Raw genomic sequence first — 23,171 nt, 5'->3', positions numbered from 1 at the left:
AATCACAGCACACCTCTCTCTCCCTTTCTCTCTGCAGATCACTAGAGACGTTAGAGTAAAAGAGGAAAGAAATAATGAAGGTCACATTATCTGCTACACTGAACCTTATGCCAATCCATCAATAGCATTATTCTAAGTCAAGGAGCAGAGAGATTTGTGCGCAAGTTCATGTTATTGCATTTTCCTTCACCGGTGAGAAGCTTGACTAGGGTTCATCTGGTTCTTACTGGGAAGATGAGTTCAGTTCGTAGCTGTGGCAGTTTACAAACCACTCAGTACTGGGTGACTGCTTTTTCTACTATCGTCGACAAAGACAGAGAGAATGTGGCATATTTTTGAAAGAAACAGTTGCAGCTGCTAAACATGGAGATATGATACATAATAGCTTTACAAAGTATCAGTGATTAGAAACTAGCATAAATACAACATGTATAACATTAAATAAATATATTTTTTACAATGCAACACAATACAACCGGTCTTATACGGGGATTAGTCTCCTCTTGGAATTTAATCAAATCTTTTCAACTCTAAAATGAATGCCATAATATCATCTGTGCAACCTTATCCAAACTGAATCAATAAACATGTATTTTGATCCATTTCAAAGCTGACGGAAAAACTCAAAGTGAGTCGCAAACCTACATAGGAGCTATATTAGCTTGAAACAGCATGGTCGATAGAGGATCAGGCTTTATATAAGTTTTCAGTTTTTAAGAAAATGCTAAGGACAACCAGATCACAGCACACCTCTCTCTCCCTTTCTCTCTGCCTCTGCAGATCAATAGAGACGTTAGAGTAAACGAGGAAAGAAATAATGAAGGTCACATTATCTGCTACACTGAACCTATGCCAATCCAACAATAGCTTTATTCTGATTCAAGGTCCTTTTCACTGACTGAAAAGGACCTCTATAGTCAGAGAGACAAAACTCAGTTAGATCAAAGGACCTAGTCAGTTATTTTCACTCAGACAGCAATCTAATTAAGATTTTATACAACTTATTCTTTGTAAATAAAATTCTCTATGGTCACAGTTACAATCATACACTTCGGCAGCTCAGCATTCATATATATTTTCAGCAGGAAATGCATTTTTTTGTTTACTTAGTAGTGTCCTAAGGTGATGTATGTGGCTTCCCTTGTTTCATTTCCTTATCTGCTTACAATGCATCTTGTTTTCACACATGCGTACATTTGGTCTCCACATTTGGTCTCTGCTGTCTGGTACAGTGAATTGAGCATCCTGACCAATTGTAATTGATTATAAAGACACTGTCACACTGAGCTTTTCCTACAATAACTATAATGTGTCTTTAATCTGTGCATACAACCAAAACATTTCCCAAATCGCATTTTGGGGAATTCAACCATCAAAACATCCATCTCATTCAGTTGATTCCTGTTGTCATTTTATATTCATACTATACTATTATCTTCATGCTAAAAATTTAAATATTTTCTGCAATATTTAGGCTTTCGTCACAGACTACTCCCACAAACTTTAAATAATTTAATCCATTCAAACATCAAGATCTTCAGCTGTTTCAGGACATTTCTGCTTGGCGATTAAAACGGTTGCTGATTTAGTTGATACTATCCAGCATCAACCAATGTCAGCAGGTCTCTGAAACACAACCCACAACAAGTGCAGGATATGTAAAAACGTGGCAGGCAGTATCAGAGCTACAGATTTATTTCAGTTATCTTGGCTGACAAAGGCCGTGTTCAGAGCTGGTATTGATATCTGTGCTGAGAGAACAAACCACAAATCATCTTTAACTTTTCTCATTATACTTAAGATCCAGATATTTCTTTGATTTTTGGGTGTCTGGCGGAGGCTTTTTGAGTGGTGACATCATGCATAGATGAAATCATCTTATTGCTTTTGTTCTTGGCCAACATTTTTTTTTACAATCCTTCTTTGTTTGGCTCATGGGCGGGTGGCAATCAACGTGCATTACCACCATCTTCTGTCTTCAAACTTCCTTTGATCTTTTTCTTCCTGTTTGGTTGGCTGCTACCCACCAATAAACAAAAGAAAGAATAAGAAGAATATTGGCAACACTGTGAGGAATATACAAGTCTCACATCACTTAACAGACCGGCTAAGCTACCGATTACAATACCAACTAAACTGCCATTGCTGTGTTTAAAAAAATTTGTCAAAAGATGTCAAGTTTCCAATCCACAGGATCATCCTCTGCAACTGCAGCGCCTTCCTCCAGTGAGTGATCACACACAGATTTATGTTATACCCCTTACACCAGTAAATATTGACAGTTTCCTGTGATGTGCAGTGGTTATGGATATTGATTTTTGAAGAAAGTAGAAGACCTGTTTTTAAATTGAAATCGTCTGTTTAATAATGCTTTCCAAGAAAAAGAAGGAAAACTAATTAATTCTGACTGCATACGAGTGAATCAGTCCCATAAAACAGTAATATGAAGTAGGGGTCGACCGATTATCAGACCGCAAAAAAAGTTCATGCCTACTTTATGGTCAACTCTGCTATGAACAGGACATAGACGGGGTAGAAATATGGTTTCTCTCTGATCCCCGGTGTAAATATAAGTAGACAGAACAATAAAAACAGTACACTATAAAAGGTTGGTATATTATATATGCTCTATACATTAAGTACCACCATAGACATTTTTTGTGGCCCAGATTTAGCCCACATCCAATCCACATACATGAAGGCATTTTAGTGGTCCTAGGGCTGGGAGGTAAAATCTTCAGTTATCATCAGTCAATATCAATATATATTGCGGTATAAATCAATTCATTGGCACTACACTGAGGCGTCTACTCTGCGCAGGTTAACAAGTGACTATGCTCCTCTGCCGTTTTCTAATCACTCACACATACTGATCTTAACAAAAACCTGCTGAATTAATTTTAATGTTCCTGTCTATGTGCGTCAAATTACGTCTCGTGTTTGTGTAGCAGATTTAAACATGCGTCTCATAAACTCTAGAGCTAATCAAACAAGCACAAAGTAAATGTCAGTCCTCTACGTGTCCTAATAACTTGTGATCAATGATGGTGTTTATTGGTAAAGTGTTAAATGAGCGTAGGTCAGCAGGGGAGTGAGGAGGAAGCAGACGCCGACAGAAACTGTGACACATACAGGACGACCGGTATTTTAATGTGCGTCTGTCCTGAAGCAGTGGTGGTTATAATCATTCAGCGGTGGGAAAATGCTAAAAACAATGAACGTAGCGGGAAACATGACTTGATTATGTTCAGTCGCTGCATCGATGCAGTCTTCCACCTTCTGCTGCTCCTACGCTCTGTGCTGTTCGCATCAACCTAACCTGAAGTGAATGTTACTCTATTACAGCCACATGATTGGTTCGGTGCAATGGCTGTTTGTGTTGTCTGTCAAAACATGCATGAAATAAGCTCCATCGACGTTGTATCGACCATTTCTATCAAGGAAAATGGTGTATTTACAAAGGAAAAAGAAAACCCATTATTTTGATTTCTGGTGACAGTTATTCGTTTGATTTATACTTAAGTGAAAACTACAAAGAGTCAACAAGACCATAAATTTACCCAGACTAATATATAGATCTAACAGCCAGTAGGCTTCATTAATAGAATAATTGTGCTCACTTGAAAAGATCCCGGTTATCTTCTTTTCACTTCATCCCTTCTGCTAAGGAAATGCAACAAATATTTTTACACTGTTATTATCAGTTTAAAATAGTTAAATATCAATTTTTACTCATCTGCTTTGTCTCCATCAGAACTCTCTTTGAGAACTGGCCCGCACAAAGATGTCGAATTACCCTTCATGTCTCCTAAGATCATGCAGCTAATCACTGAGTTTGCATACACCGATTTCGTTCCTGTGAAGGTGGACAACGTACAGGACTTAATGCTTGCAGCTGATATGCTCAATGTAACAGGCATCACACAAATCTGCTCCGACTTCATGGGTTAATAAACATATACTTAAATAAAGTCAACTGAGGTTCTACAATCAAGTTTTTTTATTTACCACTGTAAACACCAATTAGAAGTTCAGCCATCCTTCATCAATCACATGTGATCTTTTTTCTTCATCCCAAACCTACTGCTAGGTTCTTGTTTAAGTGTAGAGCTTCTGACAAACAGATTCCGTTTCCAGTTTCCGGTCCCGTTCCGTCAGCCAGTCTATGAGATCTGGCAGAGGCCCAGATACCTTGGTCAGTAATAAGACACTCTTCAAAGCATTCAACAACAATAAATAGAGTTACAATGTTCAAGGAAATCCCAAAGTGGGACATGGACCATATCTAACATGGATGATAACAAACTCAGCAGAAGCTATATTATTCCCAGTGTGTACCCGCAGAGCACGAAAGCATGGCCGGGGATAGCTTGGCCAGGTTTCATCAACTTGTATTGAAGGTATCAGATAAGTTTTGTCGTATACAATGCATCTGCAGTTGCACTCTTATATATTTATAGGGAGACTTGTCCAAATTAGTGTAACTGCCCTAGAAATGTTCTTTTAACTGAAAAGACTGGACATAGTTTAGGTGTCCACATCTTGATATAAACTGAGACTTAGAACGCAGGGAAATGAGGAATAGTGTGAAAAGTTTTAAAAATTCTCCAGCGCTGGTCAGCTGTATCATTAATACAACAACATCAAACAGCTACAGAGCAGAGGAGCCTGAGCCTATATCTGCTTGATCAGTAATGGAGTTAACTGATCACTATTGGTTATACGACACCATTTCAGATACATTTTTGACTTTAATCTATGTAGCTCTGGGTAAGCCAGCTGTCAACAGCAACCTACTGCACCTCGACCTGATCCTGTCAGTGTTGTTGTCAGCCAGTGACCCACAGAGCCCAAGTGAAAAAGAAAGCAGCCCAATGTTCCAATTAATAATTTTCACATTGACGTGTGTCAGTGAGCACAGCGAGAAATGCCACTCTGGTTTGAAAAAAAAAAAAATTTGTATCAGTGACATGAGACAGGTCCACATCTGCTCCGAAGTACAGCCGCCAACTGAAACTTTTGAACTTCAAATTTGATTTTGAGGTGGATGACAAGAGGCTCTTTGAAAACAAATTAAACTTCCCAGTCAAAACAACAGACTACCACCTCCCAAACCCAATTAATAAAAAAAGTAAGGCTGTGTTATGGAAAACTGTTTCACCGTTATATCGCAATTTGCAATACTCTAAAACAAGGGTCATCAGGGTTTTACAACTTCCCTTTTGTAAAAGTTTCTGACAGGTGAGTCTTTAGTGAATGCTCATATCATCTTTCATAATTTCAAACACAGAGGCTGTATTCCCAGAGCCATGACAGTTAATTTCACACTCCTCCCTTTCTTCTTCCCAGTGGCGTAGGACACAAGTTCAGTTTCAAACTAACCTCCAACTCTCTTGCAAAACAGCATAATAAAAATGATCAGACGATATCGATATATATCTGGATATGAATAAAATCAGCGCAACTGCACTGAGGCACAGTACTCATCTGCTCAACTAGTGACTCTGCTCCTCGGATTTTTTCTAATAAACCACACATAGAACTGATCTTAATAAAAACCTGCTGGATTCATATTTATGTTTGACTGACGTCACTGCCTGGGACTGTGCATTTGGCACAATCCCTCCCACTTATAATATATTTTGTTTCTTCCTATGGTATTTTCTATTTTATGTGTAAACCTACTTGCCAATAAACCCGATTCTGGATAAATGGGACGTCGCGTCTTCCGCAACAATGAAGTTAAAACATCGCGCTGCATCATAACCTGCGGAAAGAACTCTCCTGTTTGCAAGACTGTGTGTGCTCGTCTCTGGCAAATTCACACACGAACTGTCTAAACAGAAACTGTCTTACCTAGATTAAGCCCCAAGTGTCACTCACCTGCTCCCCACAGAACAACATAACACATCAATGGTACCGCCCAAAATAACCTTCTTACCTTGGAGTCTCTTTGTAGACGGACTTGTGTCCCTCTGTGATCCGACAGCGACCTCTTCACTACTGTGCGATGCCGAAAGTGATAATAATCCCCAAATACCTACAAAGACAAAGCAAATTGGATCAGTTATTCCATATGGCTATTTAAAAAAGTCTATCAGTTATAAATGTGCAGATTAATAAGGGGGGAAGGCATTTTAAAAAATTGGAATAATGTTGAAATAAAATATAGGCCTCAAGCCTCTTTCTGTCAAGGGTCTGAATAATTTCTGAATGCAAGTTTAGTATCAAATAAAAACAGACATAATAGTAACAACCCCTCTGTTTGCTTTTTACTGTTTACATCACTGCAAAGTCAAATTCTTGGGTTGGAAATAATTATTTGTTTTTAAAAAAAAACTGTATGGACAGGTGTTAATTGGAACGCTGAGACTATAATGAATATAGAACATGAGTGATTGTCTGTTCAGAGTAACACTTTTGCATTCCATTAAATAACATAAAAATACAATAAAAAACAGTCTACACATGAACCGATTGAACATCTATGAAGATACGCAGCTAGTGTTTACAGCTCCATATGCAATGAAATGTTACTTAGTGAATTCGCTAAAGAGAAAAGGGGAGTCGTAAACAAAATTACCACTGCACACACAGTTAAACAAGACTATGAGCAGCATCACCACATGATGGTTTACTAAAAGATGTTTTGTATTGTCCCAGCTAAGGTTGAAGTAGCGCCAAGCTACTGCAGTGGGTACCGCAACATTCCTTCATTCAAAAAGAGGCACGAATCATTCCCCCGACCTTCTCTGCTCCCGTTTAAATCACGGTTAACCGGCCGACTCCAGCAAGGCCTACACAAAAGGCCCCTGCACACAAAGCCAGTGGACAATGGGGAGGCAATAACCGAGAGGGAAGACGCACTTTACAGTGATATTCAGCTCAAACCACTGCCACAAGCATGTGTGCATGCATGTGCATGCATATGTGTGCATTAAAAAAACATAAGAACTAGACCAAGTAGAAGAGATTACAACCTGGAAAAAAAACCTGCAGGCTTTCTGAAGAGCGAAATAAGAGCAGGTATCAGTTCCATTGTGTAAGACTAGAAAAAAAGAAGCTGGGGGTGGGATACAGATAAACAAAAACGAGGTCAAGAGTCCATTAAGAATCTTATAAAAACATATCCTTAGAGACAATACGTCCATGTCTGATTCATCCATCCAATGGTTTATTTTTTTACTAAATATTTGTAATGCATCTTGCATTTCTGGGCACATTGTTTTCTATTTAACATTATAACCCACAGACAACTGTAGCATTTAACTCACTAGAGCTCACTTCCACCAAGGCCAAACAGTCCCCTTGAGATCATTCAAGCTGTGTCAAATTTCACACACTTATGGAAATCAGTCCCCTTAATATGCTTGATTTTTTTTTTTTATGATGACATATTAATTATTTCCTTTGAAATCTGCAAAAAAAAAAAAAAAAAGAGTCTCCTTGATCGCCATCCTGATCTGAAACCGTACCAAAATTTTAAAAAGGGCTTTCCCTGACCAACACTTTTACCAATAATCATCTGAAAAGTCTGCCAGTTGATAAATACCTGGAGTTTGTCAAAAAGTAATTCTGGGTAATGCAGGAAATCACTAATCTGGTCATCTGAATCGTGTGTTTGGAAGAGTTGGTATAACATTTATTATGCCTACCAATTTCTACTCATCTGCAGTTTTTTTTTGAGAATATAAATTGTCCACAAATTTTATAACAGAAAGAAAAGATTGCAAGGATACTTGGAACAGCTACCAGAACACAAATGAACCCAGAGTGTCCTCAGTCTGACCAGAGATTTGTCAAAGATAGGAAAAACAAACACTTGTACACATACACAAATGCCCAGATTTACACACACAGGGAAAAAGTTCACACACCCACATCGATTGAGACAAAACCTTCACTCAACCAAATGAAGCCAATTGTAATGCTGCTAAGCGTCTCAACCATCATATGGAAAGTTAGGAGTGCTTGTCTTCATCCATCTAATCTCAAGATGTTGTTTCTGAGGGGTTTAACCTTTTTCCACTTGAGGAAAAAGGCCATTTACTACAAAGACATTTAGATGGAAAAATGATGTGGAAACGGATCAGGACTTGTGAGTGACCATTACTGATGTGATAAGCCGGGCGCTGATAGAGCAGAACAAGCTTAACTGGTGCTCTCGGAGTAGCCCATTACTGAAGTGAGGCATTAATCCATCCACCTCATTAAAATGCATGGTAACAGACAGTGGAAAATGACTGTCTGCTGGTTTGTTTGCATGTTTGCTCCCTTCCTGCCTACCAAATTTACCTTGTTGGAGAGCACTTATCAAGAGGTCTGGTTTCTCATCTCAAGTGACTGTTGACACAATTATGTTTTACAAAGAGCCAAACAATGTCTGGAGACTAATTGTGAAAGGTTTGGAGGCTGCAAAAAATGATATGACACGGCTCTCCATATGGAGTTGGGATGAATAAAGCCTGTGGATTTTGGAAATTACACTTGAGGCAACACTGCAGTTAAAGCGTGCTTGATAACAGGGCCGCAGGATGTAGGACATTACCATATTTAGTTTGTGCATCAGAGAGTTGAGATAAATCGAGAAAATGAGACTTATGCAGGCACAAGCGGTTTAGCCTCCTAAAATAGTTGGGCAACTTGTTTATATAATGAGGCTGGAGCCTAATTACTCATTGCAGTGAATCGGTAGAAAAGGAGCATGGCCCGCCACAGTGGCAGCTTGACATAACAAGCAGTTTCTTTTAAAGCAGGGGAGAGCAGCTGGAGCTGCCCAGCACACCTGATAATGGGTTTGCACATCTGGACTACCTTTCTACCAAACTCCTCCTTGTTTTCCCCGCTTCAGTATTTATGCTGCAGCAGTTATTCTGTTGCTCCTTACTCATTATCCAGGGTATTTATTTGGTGTCAGGGATATGTATGCTACATTGACAGTTTGTTAGTCTTAACACTGCAAGGAGAGTCGCAGATTTTGGTGAAGTCAGTGCTTCAGAGTGTGACCAAAAATCGGTGACGCAAAATGGTTTGTATTTATAAAGCGCTTTTCTAGTCTTGATGACCACTCAAAGCACTTGACAGTACAGTTTGCAATTCACATATTCACACATTCATTGGACGAAGCTTTAAATGCTCATCTGAATCATAACCATCCAGTTTCCAGAGCTGGTAACATATATCCTGTGCCAAATGTTTAATATTTATTCAAGAGTAAATCTCGTAAACAGAGAGTCCATTTTACTTATTGTTTTGGTTTTCTTTGGTTGATGTTTTATTTATTTTATTAGTATTGTACAATAAACGGAATCAATATCATAAACTAACCAAACAAAGCCCTAGATAAGAAATTACCAATGCATATGGGAACTCTCAAGAAAAGATATATTTGCAGTCCCAAAAGGAGCAGTGACAAATGTTGGGTGCCCCTAAATTAGTTTCGTTATTTACAATCTGCTAATATTTCTTAAAGGTTCTCACTTTTTCATTGTTAGAGGTAGGGGAATCTTGGAACCCATTCGCTGTTGTCTTCCAATCTAGACAGTCTTCTATTCCTGACCAATGTTTCTCCTCACAAAACGCACATTGAAAAGCTGTAAATGCGTTTCTGCATCTTTTGCTCTCCATGTGGTCTGTTAAATTGCAGGCAACCTAAGGCGGCTCAAACCTGATTGGTCAAACTCGAAACGAAGCCAAAAGGCTTCTTCTTGATGGCTGGTGAAAGTGTGCTTATGATTTCAGGGAAATGTTTGTTGATTTAATGTTGAAAGCCATCCCACTGTGATGTAATGCTGGAAAAATCCCATTACTTTTTCACGATTAACTTGTTGGTACAAATTAAATGACTGCTTCTATTCATGACACAACCTCTGAGGTTACACAGTAATCAGTTAAACAAAAAATCAACTAGAGATGCCTTTTTTTAAAGCAACTCTAACACACCAGGCTTCTAGCACTAAAATATTGTCCATCGCCTCCAGAATCTGGATATTCACATGCAGAATCTGTTTGTAGAGATTCAGGGTAGAGTGATATCAGTTACCTTCAAAGGTAACAGGGATCAGAAGGGTGACATTGTTATTAGACTGATCATTGCTCAGGATTTTTAACTGAGGGTAACGTTGCACAAAAGCCAAGAATATCTCCACTTGGGATTATTAACTATCATGCAATCATCATGTCTCCCTTAGACAATATAAGAGACATACTGAACTTCTACATTTTTCGTTCCTTTATACAATGATTTCACATCAACAGATGACAGAATCTTGTGCCATGTGATTTTCAGATGAGTAACTTGCCCACATCTGCAGCCTTGCCATCAGTCCAATTTTTCCAATATCCACAACATTGTGGCTGCCCAGTGAAACAACCTCTGTCACAAAGCCTGATGCCTTAAGCCTTTATGAAGATGAAAAGCCCTTCACTTCTACTTCTCCCTCTTATTGCACTTGACAGGGCTCTCGTCTTGTTTTTGTTTGCGTAACGTCTGTGTTTTCACTGTTTCCATTAGTAGGGGAACCTCGACCAGTTTGAAACTTGTAGACATCATTGTCCTGGAAACACTGAGGCCTTTTCCACAACAGGAACTTAATGACCCATAACTCAATGTGCTGCTTTTGTCGCTCAATACATTGTGAGCAAGTTCCTGACTCATTTCAGGAGGTGGTGGTGATACTAAATCTAATTTCTTCATGGTGCTCTGTCGAGAAAGAAATGTAAAACCCCTACATTCATAACTCAGGTTACACATTAATTAAAGCACTGTGAGGAAGTCACTTTTAAAATATGGGCAATATTATGAGATATTTCTTGCATCATAGGGGAAAAAACTCAGGTTCAAGTTATTGGAAGCGTTTGGAAACTGTTACCAGGTTCCCATAGTGGAAACTGCATTTCTGCAGGTTTTAACAAATTCAATATAAGAATGTGAGACCATAATTAATCAAATTGAAAACCCATGTCCAGTACGACAAATATGAAGGAGTATCAGAGTCCCAGAATTACTTACTTACCCATGATTGACGATAGGTATTAATTAGCCTTGTAAAGGAGATATATAACAGAAGTAGCTTTAACATTGAGACTTAAATGTATATAAGACTTTGTATGTCTAAACATATTTTAAACTTTTTAAGACCTCAAATTATTACGAATTCTAGACTTTTAAAAGACTGCAGATACCCTGCAAATAAGAGCAGCACAAATACTGGTTCCCTGCAGCCGACCTCGACGTTATGGAGTAAAGGAGCCTGTAAAAAGTTTAATGTCAAGGCAGAACCGCTACAGGGCTGTTAGCTCACAGACCGATGCTGTCCTCAGACGACCGACCCTTCACAGCTAGGCCTTTATGATGGCGTTGGGGTAAAATCCAGCCAAGATGGTACACACACAGTTGGATAGGCCGTATAAACAACAAGTTCTATAGAGTTCATACACACAGTCCAAATCAATTATAGAAAAGTCAGCTCATTTCAAAGTAGACACGCAATCACTCACTGGGCTCTGTTCACACAGTTCCAGAAAGACAACACAGTCAGTGACCTGATAAGCTAAATCATAGATATGCTGTCAAGCCCATGGACGTTTCCCCTTCAGCTTTCTTCTTCACATCAGTGTTTGACAAAAAAAGAAAAAAAATATATCGACATGGTAGAAAAAAAAAATTACCCCCCTGGCATATGAACAGTGACTCCACCACCAGGTCTGAACTGGCTGACTGTGCTATATGTGAACTTTGATCTAAGGATGGAGTCAGACGTCAACTCAAATAAGTAGTCCATCCTGATCAGAGCTGCAACCCAGCAGGTGCTGCACTAAAAGGGTTAAGGACCCAAGTTGCCAGGGCCTCCGTCTAGGAAATATATATATATATTTGAAAATAAGATCTCAGATAAGAGATGTGGTCTGTTAGACAAGAGACAAACGGAGAAAAATGTGGCTCTTTAGCATTTCCAAATTAACCTGTTTACTCTTATTAAATGAAAGTGACTTGAGTCATAAATGGTCTTGATGAGTCAGATTTGCTAAAGAATTATAAGGTTCATTAATTTTGTTTTAACACAGCAACTCTTAAGGTTGGAAGTTTTGTTAATGGTGCAATCCACTTGTAGAATAATGGGCTTGTATAATATATTGAAGCTGTGGTCCTAAATAATTTCAAACAGACCAAGACAGTCATGCATTTGCCCCCCCCCCCATGCTTGATTCAATATAGTTGACAGCGCCTCCACTCAAATCCACCCAAAATATTCTTCCACTACCATTTGCAATTTGGTTGAGTCCAATTAGGCAGATGACTTTATTAAAGTCTGGTTTTTCAAACTGGTTGCTGATCAGGCTTTTACAAGGGATTTGCTGTTTTTCATATTAAATCATGTTTCTTCTGAAAAAATAATCAAATGAAGTGCACAGAATTTGGGATGCAGACTCTCCCTCTAGTAGCCTGGATGCCAGACGAACTTAGCCCCGCCCACAACAATTTGGTCGGGCAGTTCGGTCTGGAGTCGCTCCATTGGGAAAAAATTATGGCCCGACCGGGCCAATCAGATTGTCAGGGCAGGCTTTATACGATGATTGACAGATGATCAACGGTAACGTAATCAACCACGTCATCACAGTGCCCTCGGGTTGAATTCGTTTTCAACAAACATGCCTGCCGCTGGAGAGCTGAGATGTGTAGATGCTGCCATTGAGTCTGTTTTAGAAGACAGACAGCGCATTCATTTTGAAAGAGGAACACAGAACGTGGAGGCGACGCCAAAGCACCGCGCTAATCCCTATCGCCCCGGCGCTTGGCTGTTCACAACGGACACTGAAGCGACGCTGAACCGCCGGGCAGCGCTAATAATATCACCCGTTGATCCAGTAGATCGCTGCACGGCTTTGTGCCAGTCACACCGGAGGCTGAAGCACCGCGCTGCGCCAAGGCTGCCTCGCGGTGCTTCAGCCTCCGGTGTGACCGGCACAAAGTTTTAACATGGGAGTGGATGGGAGCCAGCTGTTATTTAAGGCTTGGCGCTGCGCTGAAGCGTCCGGTGTGAACCCAGTAAATAACTCACAATGCGTTGCTTAGCATACGTCACATACTACGTTGCTCTGATTGGTTGTAGGTCTATCCAATTGAGCGAAGAGGAATTTTACTTCCTGGTCAGTTGAAACACGCCCCATAATTTTTTCCCAATGGAGCGACTCCAGACCGAACTGCCCGACCAAAATGTTGTGGGCGGGGCTAAGTTCGTCTGGCATCCAGGCTATCCCTCTAGTGCTCCTTGAATCTAAATATACAGCTGCTGAAGAGAATGACAGATATCTTCACTAGCGACACAAAGGATGAAAGCAACTCATCCACAGTAGCTGGTTCAGTGAATGTATTTTCTTAAACCAGGTCACAATACACTATATACACATTTCTGCTACAGCCCACCGTTCTCTGAACTATCTTGTTAATTCTTAATGCAGTGGTAGTACTTTCCTATTATTCATTACTCTTCCAGTAACATTTTAATTGTCATTAATTTTTAAAAGTTGAATCTTCATCCTGTGAACGTCTTACAGCTTGCTGCAGTGAACTTTGAGAAACACTTTTAAAGTTTTTTTAAATGGTTAAAATTGTTATAGTAAAATGCTATAACTTGTGCTCTTGCAGTCAGAGACTGTGCAGCAGCAATCAGGGAGGTGGAGCCGATGTATTGAGGTCTCGCCGATACACGCTCGACCAATCAAGGGGTCAGTTTCAGCTGTCAATCATGACATGTTACCCATAGCATCAAAAGAATTAAAACATTTCACATGAATGGGATGAGAACTACCTAAAACGACAGTAAACCATCTCTGAAAAAATTATTTAACCTATATTTTAACTTTTTGTTTCGTTCATGTCCCATTCAAGAACATGGCTCAGGCAGGATTTATGAAGTGTACTGTAGCCAGCCACCAGGTGGTAAGCAAGACACTTTGGCTTCATGCTTGGGGAGCAGTCATGTCGTCTGTTTCAATAAACAGTTGATGGCATAGATATTTACCATTCTAAATATTTTTTCTCTATGATTGAAAAGTGTTCATTTCTACAATGTAATAAAAGGTCATTTGATTTTTATCTAGCACTACAGTATACATTCTTAGCAATTATTCCTTTTATTGTGCACTTAACAGTATGAGCACTTACAACACATTTCACGCATCAAACACTCCAAAGAGCCCTAACCATACATGTGCAATGATTTGCTGTGGCCTACCTTGCAAGAGATTTTCACATCTTTAAGTACATTTTGTCCGATCTGTTGAGATTTTCAGATTTCTTTGATGAAATAAAAAATATATAATTCTTTATGTAAGGAGTTTTTCAAAGACCATCCATAATTAATGTGAGTAAAACTGAAAGGAGCTGGTCTAATTGTCAGAACGTCCAACATGATGATTCTCTTAATCAAACTGGTGTGGTAAAACTCTTAGAGCTGGAAGAAACAACTTTGCACTTTTCATAGTCAGTCTGCTGGAAATCAAAGGTCGCCCTATTCTAATCAGATTAACACTCGAAAAGATTATTTCTCCACATACATCGTCAACTCTCACGCAGATGCTTTAATGAGCTCATCCTCATTAGTGGAGGAATTCGATTGCATCCATTGCTTGGTACTTAGTGTCGGTCTGTGTGCGTGTGCGTGTGTGTGTGTGTGTAAGCGTGTGTGTGTGTGTGTAAGCGTGTGTTTCATTGGAAAGGGAAAGAGGGGAAGCATGATTTTTAATCACGAGGGAGGCAGCTCTATCAAAGGGAGTGCAAACAGTATGATTGCTTATGACACAAGGAATACGAATTTTGATCTCACTCTTAGGACTCTATTGAACCTTGAAATATAACCGACCAGCACATGGTTTAAAGGGGGGAAATCTACTCTTTAATAGTGGGAAGGCATTTTAAACTACTCGGTTTATGTTTTTCAATCTTTCTTACGTATTTTTTGACATATTCCTGTTGATGAAGTGTTTTAACTTATTACTACACACCTCTTGTATTATTCTAAAAACTTCTGGCAAACCATGGATTTGAGATTATCCTGATTCCACTTACTTAGTTAGCTAAATTTAGCACAAAGACAGGACACAGGGAAACCGCCAGCCACCTAGCTACACCTCTCAAGTTCGCTATTCAAAAGGGTTTATCTTTATACATCAAATGAAATGTTGTGGTCTTACATGGTTCTATGGGCCGGACTTTCTTAGCAAAGTGTGACACTATTCCTTTAAGGTTTTAGAGCGCATCCATTTTCAATGTCATAACATTCAAAACACATGCATATGCTTTCCCTCTCTTAACCGGCATGTGTACATTAAAAGGAACAGTAGATAAATCAGTTTTTAGTGATGTTTAAATGAATAAAAAGAAACTCCTTGAAAGTATGGAGCATCACATATTTATGTGAAAGGATAGGGTATCCAAGGACTGGGTTTACCTTTTAAATAATTTGTGTTAAACGTAGGGTGAAGTAAAGATTGACAGAGATGGGATACAAGATTTACCATTTCAGCTCAGGTACATGGCTTCTGAGACGCTTGGTAGGAGAACTGGAAATAACAGATAGATAGGAAGCTAGGAAAGTGCACTGCAAAACTCTCCTGGGGTTTGACAGAATCAATGTGCACTGACGAATAGTGAGATAAAAACTATAGCAATTAAGTAAATAATTAAGCTGAATATTTTTGTCTCATCATCGGAGTTCTCTTTCTTATTTAAATAATGGTTCGTTTAAGACATGTCAAGCAGAGTGAATGGCTATTCAGGTCAGTTTTAGGAGGTATACATAGAGGTAACGTCCTTGACATGAGTTTGACAGCTGTATCCGAAGTGGTTGCTATAAAATTAACAGGGCATTACAACTGGCAAAGAAGCACTTGGGCTATAAATGCTGAGTGTACAAGGGCAAAAGTAACTGTGGAAGTCTTCACTTCAAATATCCCATCTCATTAATAACCTGTTGCGTTTTCCCATCTTCTCTCTCACACACATAAATTAAAGACATCGCAAAGGGTGATTGCTTGTGGGACAGAAGTTAATAAGATTTAAGTCATGCAGTCTAATTTTATCTCCCCTCTTTAGTCTTGGAGCAGAGATAGGGCATTGCTCTTTGACAAAAATACCAAACAGGTTCTTCCGACCCAAATCAAAGAACACTGGGGCCATTTCAGGAAGATGAACTCTTTTCTGGCAACTTTCTCTTTTAAGTATTTCCATCACGGTCATCTTCCTCCAGAGAGGACTGGCCAATTTAATCTCTGTCCCCAAGACAGGTTCCCAGCCTCTGGCCACTTTACTTTAATGGACTGTCAAGAGGGTTTTCCAAAGGTGCACAGCAGCACTGTTTAGAAATGTTAGGAGGATTTTTTTCATTTAAAAATCATTTGACATCAAGTTGGGTTGAAAGCAAAATAAAGATCTATTTGGTGATATATCAAGCTTTACACTTGCTTCACATATTGAATTTCAAACATCTTTCTCATGTTATTACTGATTTTGTAATTCTAGCGTGTACAGCTGCCCACCGCACACATGAATATGAGCTCTCATTCTACTGCTGCCAATGCCCGAGGCTGCGCACATTACAGCATGTGATCCTGTCCGCTCGACAAAAAGCCTCCAAATTATTGTACTCCTCCTCACTGGACTGTAGGTAAAGTGGGGTGAAAGAAAGGCGGAACACAAAAGAAGATCCAAACGCACAGATTGAAGAGGAGTCGTCCTCCGAGACCGTTTGTTACTGTTGTTTCCATGGGGATCAGTTACAGCTCAGTTCTGACGGCATGGTGTGTTGTCCGAGGGCGAAGAGGGTAGGAGATGGTGATAAATGCAACAACTTTACAGCCTTTGTTTCTAAGCAATTCAAAATAAAGTGTGATGAGCAGGAGAATATCCGTATGAATGTAAAGAAAATCTTATTTCCTGCTTTTTTACAGTGGAATAACACTCAAGCCTGACACCAACAACAAATGGCTGAGAGATTTGGTATGGTATGCACTGCGCGTGTCAATTTGGTGATGATGGAAAAATTGAGAATGGAATTCTGTCTGAATGAGAGACGGTCACAGTCATTACTTATCTGTACCGCCTTTGTCTTGGTTGAGGAAAAAACGACAAGCTGTGAATTTGGATAAAATCCACTCACTGCTTCCTCTAAAGACTTACTGGTGAATTTGATACAATAATAGGTACCTGGTTCATTAAAGGCCAATACACAGACACACACTATCCCGTCATGCTCGAATCGGGTTAAACATCAATTTCACAGATAAAGGTGCTGCAATAGGTGAGAAATTGATGTTGCAAAAAATGTATCCTGTGTCAGCTCACTCATACTCAGTGCTAAAATATGCCACAGAGAAAAGGTTTTTAAAATGAATATAATACTCTATAACACTACATCTTAATAACTGGCTTGTCTTAATAACAGCTTGTAGCCAAGGAAAAATGTCAATGCAAGTTGACAATTATGATTTTCTATTATTGAAGGTTTTCTAAACAATGGCAGTCAAGGAGAAGGATAATTACCAGTAAATTTGAGGCACACCCATTTTCCAGCTACCTTGCAGAGATTACATTCTTTAAACGCTGCATCAAAGAACAGCATCAAAACTTTGAACAGTGCCAGGAAACAGACACGGATCATTTCTGAGAGCACTTTCGATATTTATCTTTTGAAAGAAACCAGAGGACATCCTGTAAGTAAAGGATCATTTCCTTGTATATCTCAGTCATCATTCGAGAAGGTATTACAGGCACAGCGAGTTACACCCAGGGCTTAAGAAGCAACACAATGAGCGACCAGATGCAAGGAATTTGTAGAATCTCTCATCAGACAATGACCGAGGAAAGTTATGAGAGTATGTAATTAGGATTATGAAAACTGGTTGACTGATTTATGCTTTCCCAAATGCACTCAACAGCTCATATTACATTACAGTGGTCATGCATGCACAGCTCTGTTGGATGCAATAGACCAGTTCGACTAGGTTCATCGATGGACCCCAGCGATGTGCAATCAAGGGCAGCAATCAAAAAACCATAACACCCTCACACATCAGGCTTTTGTCTGCAAATGGGAGTGGATATAATCTGCAATCACGCCCAGGACAAATGACTAATGACCCATAATTTGGCAAAACAGTGAGGGGAGACAGTGTCTGGGTTATCTTTGCAATTGTGACATCGAGCATTACGCACCAGGAGAACTGAAACTGAGACTCCCCTGCTGGCAATAGTACAGAAGCCAATCTCCTTTTTAGTGGATTTACCACTGATTTTGTTGTAAAAGACTATGAGCTAATAAACTTGGATGTAAATGCAGGACTTCAACATTACGATACAACAACTTTGTTGATGTTTTATTGGTAAAACAAATCTAGTCAATTCATCTGTAAGACCTTAAGGATGCATTTTGGCAAAAAACAAAGAAGTTAAAAACATGTTTTGTGTCTTTGTAAGCAACGTCTAATATACGAGCAAAATGGATGCACTAGTGAGACAGATGAGTTAATAAAACCTCTGGGCTGTTTGTCCTTGCAGCTTGAATCAATGCTGAGTAGAGCAGGTAATGCCCCGAGTATAATGAGCATACGTTAATCAAAGTGTTACCCTAATTTACAGTGAAGCTGAGTGAAAAAGAAATCTGTCAACAGCAATTTAGTAAAGTTGAAATTTGTAAAAGCAAGTCTATTTTTGAATAAATGGATTGGAGCCTCCAATTGGTTGATTTTACCCTCTCACTTTCTATAATCCATTGAAAACAAATCAACATAGAAGTCTCCGGCGCACCGGGTCCAGCTGTAGCCGCCACGGATGACAGAAAACTTTGCTCCTCCGTATCTGAAATTGATGTGTTCATTTTGGTGCTTGAATGTCGATCAGCACAATTATTCATAATTTCCATTCCCTGGGCGGTATGAACAAATGAGCTCTTCCAACCAAATAATTCAGCAATCGGGTGAAGATATGTTGAACGCAGTTACAACAGAGCATTATTCATAGAAGACAGCAGCGCAGAGAAAAACAGCTCGGGCCTCATCTACATTATGAGAATGAAAAGCAGTCACAGCCTTGTCAAGGAACATTAAACTCAAGTAACATGGCTGCCTTTATTTTAGCGCCATCAAATAAAGCTGTGCTGGGTCTGGCATAAAAATAATATCATTCAGACCCTCGTTCCAACGAGCGGGGAGTGTAGGGACATTACGCAGCGTCTTGTCTTGCATATTATGGGATCCTGGCACAGAAAGAAAATCACCATCAAGTCCCACATCAATACAGTTTAAGTCACATGACATGAGTGGAGAGAGATTTACGTGCACGATGAATTACCACAAGCAATTATGTGCTCAATATCCATTTCTCTCAATTGACTAACTTCAATGTCAGATCATGACAAGTCCTCTGAAAATCCAAGTTAAACATGCATCTCTGAACTGGACTAGTTTCATAGCATTTGTTGTTCAGTATTTCAGTCAAACCGTATTCGGAGATTGTTGTTTCGGAGGGATTGAATTTCTCATAAAAGTGAGGGCAGATAATTCATTTTTACAGCTTAGGAGAGGCTGTGGGCTTGTCCGACAATGGTCAGTTAAAATTTACAGATGTTGACTTTCTCAGCTGTTTCATTGCTGTGAAATCTCATTTTGGGCCGTTACATAGAGCTTGTTGTCACGGTGCGTCATGCCCTCCATGGTTGGAAAGATTCGGGGGAAATCTTTCCATCTATCCCGTGACTTCTTTTGCTCAGTAACCACAGTGTGGCTGGTACAAATGTCAAGCAAACATTGAAGGACAAAAAGAAGTCATAAAAACAAAGTGAGAAAAGTCTTTGAGATGATTGGCACAGTGGTAAAGGTGGTCATTAAAAAACAGGGCACGGCAGACACTGTATATCTGGATCAGTCCTCATTGAAACAGGATGTTCTTCACGTCATTGCGGAACACAGGCAGACACAGAGCCACTCTCTGTACAAACATCCTCCTCAATCTCCTTCACAGCAGGAGAGAGTGAAAACAATAGAGCTGCACATAAACACAATAACTGAGTGCTACTCCTATTGAGCTTATGGTGCCATCACTTCGCCCTCTGGATATGTTGCTCTTCTCAGAGGGAGGTTTGATTGTCACTGCATCGACACACACGATCCAAACAGCGGAATAAAAACTCAAGCAACAATCTCAAAAATGTTACTCCTGACTGCTTGATGCTATTTGTTACAGTGAATGAAGGGACGTAAACACAGCAATTGTGTCCTCTTCAGGGTGAAATCAAAGTATCTTGCATTTGACCTTCATCACTCTACATCACAAAGTAAAGAAGCAAATGTAAACTCATCACTGAGGGGGGATTTAAATTAGAGCACAATAAGTCCTGATCATGTACATGTTTCTAGCACATTAAAGCTCATCTCAAGACGATCTGGCTGTACACAAACTGTACTGGATTGACAGCTCTCACTCTGATGCGTTACTGCACCCGATGGAGTGAGAACATTTCCACTCTCATTGCTGTCAGCTCTTGGTGGTATCTTCTTAAAGGTTCAGTGTGTAGAATTTAGTGACATCTAGAGATGAAGTTGCATGTTGCAGCTGAATTACCCCCCCCCCACCTCAAAACAAGGGGACCTTTGTTACTCTTCAGTTGTCATAAAAACACAAACGGTGTTTAGTGCGTCCTGTCTGGGCTACTGTAAACAACATGGTGGCCTCTGTTAAGAGGACCCGCTTTCTATATAAATATAAAAGGGCTAGTTCTAGGGTAAAGAAAACAATTTGTACAATTGCCATACATCTTACACACTGGACCTTTAAATCCCAGCATTGCTCTAGCCAAGGTATAATTAGCCAAATAAAATATCCAAATACCATCTAATCACATACTTGTGTTAACCCAAGGCTTTTAAGAGCTAAACAAGTCTGTAATCTCTGTGGTGTTTCACTTTGTGATATCAAAGCTGGCAGAGAACCAGACAATATTTTTTCTCTCAACAACCTCAATTTGTATTTGAACATATGGCATCTGGTGTGAAGCTCATTAGCCAAACCTACTTAAGTCCATTACTTTGTCCTTTTCATGTGCCCCATGTCTGGATAAGTATGTGTGTGCCATGTGGTGCCATTTCAGGTCACACTAGAGAGGAAAATTCCTCTTTCTTAAAGAGTCCAACCCAGTCTCTGTCCAGCCGACTGCCGAAACTGCTGGATTCAGCTTTCTTGCAGCCCAAAACCACACCGCTACTGGGACAATGACAGGAAGGCCGACCGCAACAATTTCCTCAAGACTGAAAACACTTGGCACACGAGTCCAAATCCTACCATGTCTTCAGTTCTCGGCTCAACATGTTATTCATGTGATTACATAGTCATTCGGCTTTAAAACCACATTGGTTTCATTTCCTCTCAGCTTATAGGGAGGTGTTGATAATATAATGCATTTTTACACATTCGCTTTTTTGCATGACTGAACTGGAATGACTAAAGTAACCGAGAGGTCATGGTTCCATATAATTTATTATATGGAACCATGCAAATCACCATGCATGTTTCCTGCAACCTTGTAGCACCAGTCTCTGAGATTAATGTACATTGGGACAACATGGAGAGTGTCCCAAAATAGAAAAACGACCCAACCTGATACCAAAAAAGGATAATAAAAGGTTTCAGGCTGCGTTTTGTGTGTGTGTGAGGGGGAGACCGAAAGAGGGGGGAAACAGCGATTCTTTCATAAACAGCTAGTATTATAGGTCTGCAGAGCAGTGGGAGGCTGACTGTTTTCTGTGGATTAAACACTAAACCCACTTGTTGGGAAAGCTCCCTCAGAGCTGAGCCCAGCACGGACAGGAATCACCCATTTCAAATGCACCATAATTGCAGTTCTCCTGGTTTACTTAGTGTATTAAAAAGACGAGGCATGGCGATGTTAGATTCTCAGGGAAACCTGGGAGCTGAAGTACCTCCACAGTGCCACAGCAAAGTGCGACTGAGCGCTGAAAGTTGTCTGGCCTGCTGCCCTGGGAATGAGAGCGAGTCACTGAGGCTCACCAACTATAGCCACCACAGTATCCTGTCCAAAACATTGGTAACATTCTCTCAGCTGAAGCACCCTCCACAGGAGCGGATCAAAACACATTGACATTGCTCGCAGAGCAACGTCATGTGGCCGGAACCTGGACATTGTGAGAGCTCATTTCAACACCAGCTCTTGGTGTACACATACGCACAATCTGATATATGGACTGTGTTCACGTTATAACGGACAGCAGTAAAACAATGGGGACACACCTCTAAATGAATATGAGGAAGGTCTTCAACTTAAACACACAAACATGTTGAACAGGAAGGCTGTGCATAACTCTGAAATTAAACGCTCCTAGAACAAGTAAACAGGCTTTAAGTGGCACTTGATCACTCACTTCATCTCACAAATTAGGCCTGGGGAATCATTCAATATTACCATTTATCACCAAAAATAAGCCTTCACTTCAACAAAGCTCTTTTCCCACTTAATCAGTGAGTATGATCCATGGTAAATTGAATTAGAAAAAAGTAACTTTTAGTTTAACGGTGAAATAATCAAACGGGATGTTATTCTTATCAGATTTTGTTGTCCAAATTATTTATGGGGATTTATGTGGAGTTTTGTCTGATATAATGCAACACAGTTCATTGTGTTACTGCAATTTAGATTTGATTGATACGATTTTTTGGAAATAGAACAATCCGGCACCTAATCACTTAAAATCCAAATGACCTAAAAGAAAATATTTAGCATTTTATAATATGATCCAAAAAAAACAGTTTGATAGTGAAAAAAAATATATAATTGCAGCCTTAGAGACGATGTATCACAGTATAATATATAATAAATCATATCATGTAACCTACAGCAAACAAAACAAGAAGGACTGAGTGCATAGTGTTTCTCCCAGCAGTCACAAACAAGTTATGCATTATTACTCTACGACTCCCACAGCATCGTGGCAGCAGACTCGCACACTTAAAAAGAACGAATATATAAAAGCCACCCAATTCAGTCAGCATCACTTAAGTCAGCAAAATCATCACCCACAATGAAGGAGATGAGCTTGCTCCTTAATAGGAAGCATCGAGGGATTCAATTCCACCAACACCTAAAGAGGTGGGGGACGTTTGG

At 39.7% G+C, this 23,171-nt stretch overlaps 1 protein-coding gene across 3 annotated transcripts in view; it reads right to left on the bottom strand.

Annotated features, from left to right (window-relative positions):
- furina (furin (paired basic amino acid cleaving enzyme) a) overlaps positions 1-23,171 on the bottom strand; it is a 75,629-nt gene that overhangs the window by 31,772 nt on the left and 20,686 nt on the right. For all 3 annotated transcript variants that reach the window (XM_053415504.1, XM_053415444.1, XM_053415380.1), the window contains exon 3: positions 5,942-6,040. In XM_053415504.1, coding sequence (XP_053271479.1) covers positions 5,942-6,040 — 99 coding nt within the window. The remainder of the gene's footprint in view (positions 1-5,941; positions 6,041-23,171) is intronic.

This window comes from Pleuronectes platessa, chromosome 1 (genome assembly GCF_947347685.1).
Source record: "Pleuronectes platessa chromosome 1, fPlePla1.1, whole genome shotgun sequence".
NCBI classification, from domain to species: domain Eukaryota; kingdom Metazoa; phylum Chordata; class Actinopteri; order Pleuronectiformes; family Pleuronectidae; genus Pleuronectes; species Pleuronectes platessa.
This window is presented reverse-complemented; position numbering and strand designations above follow the sequence as displayed.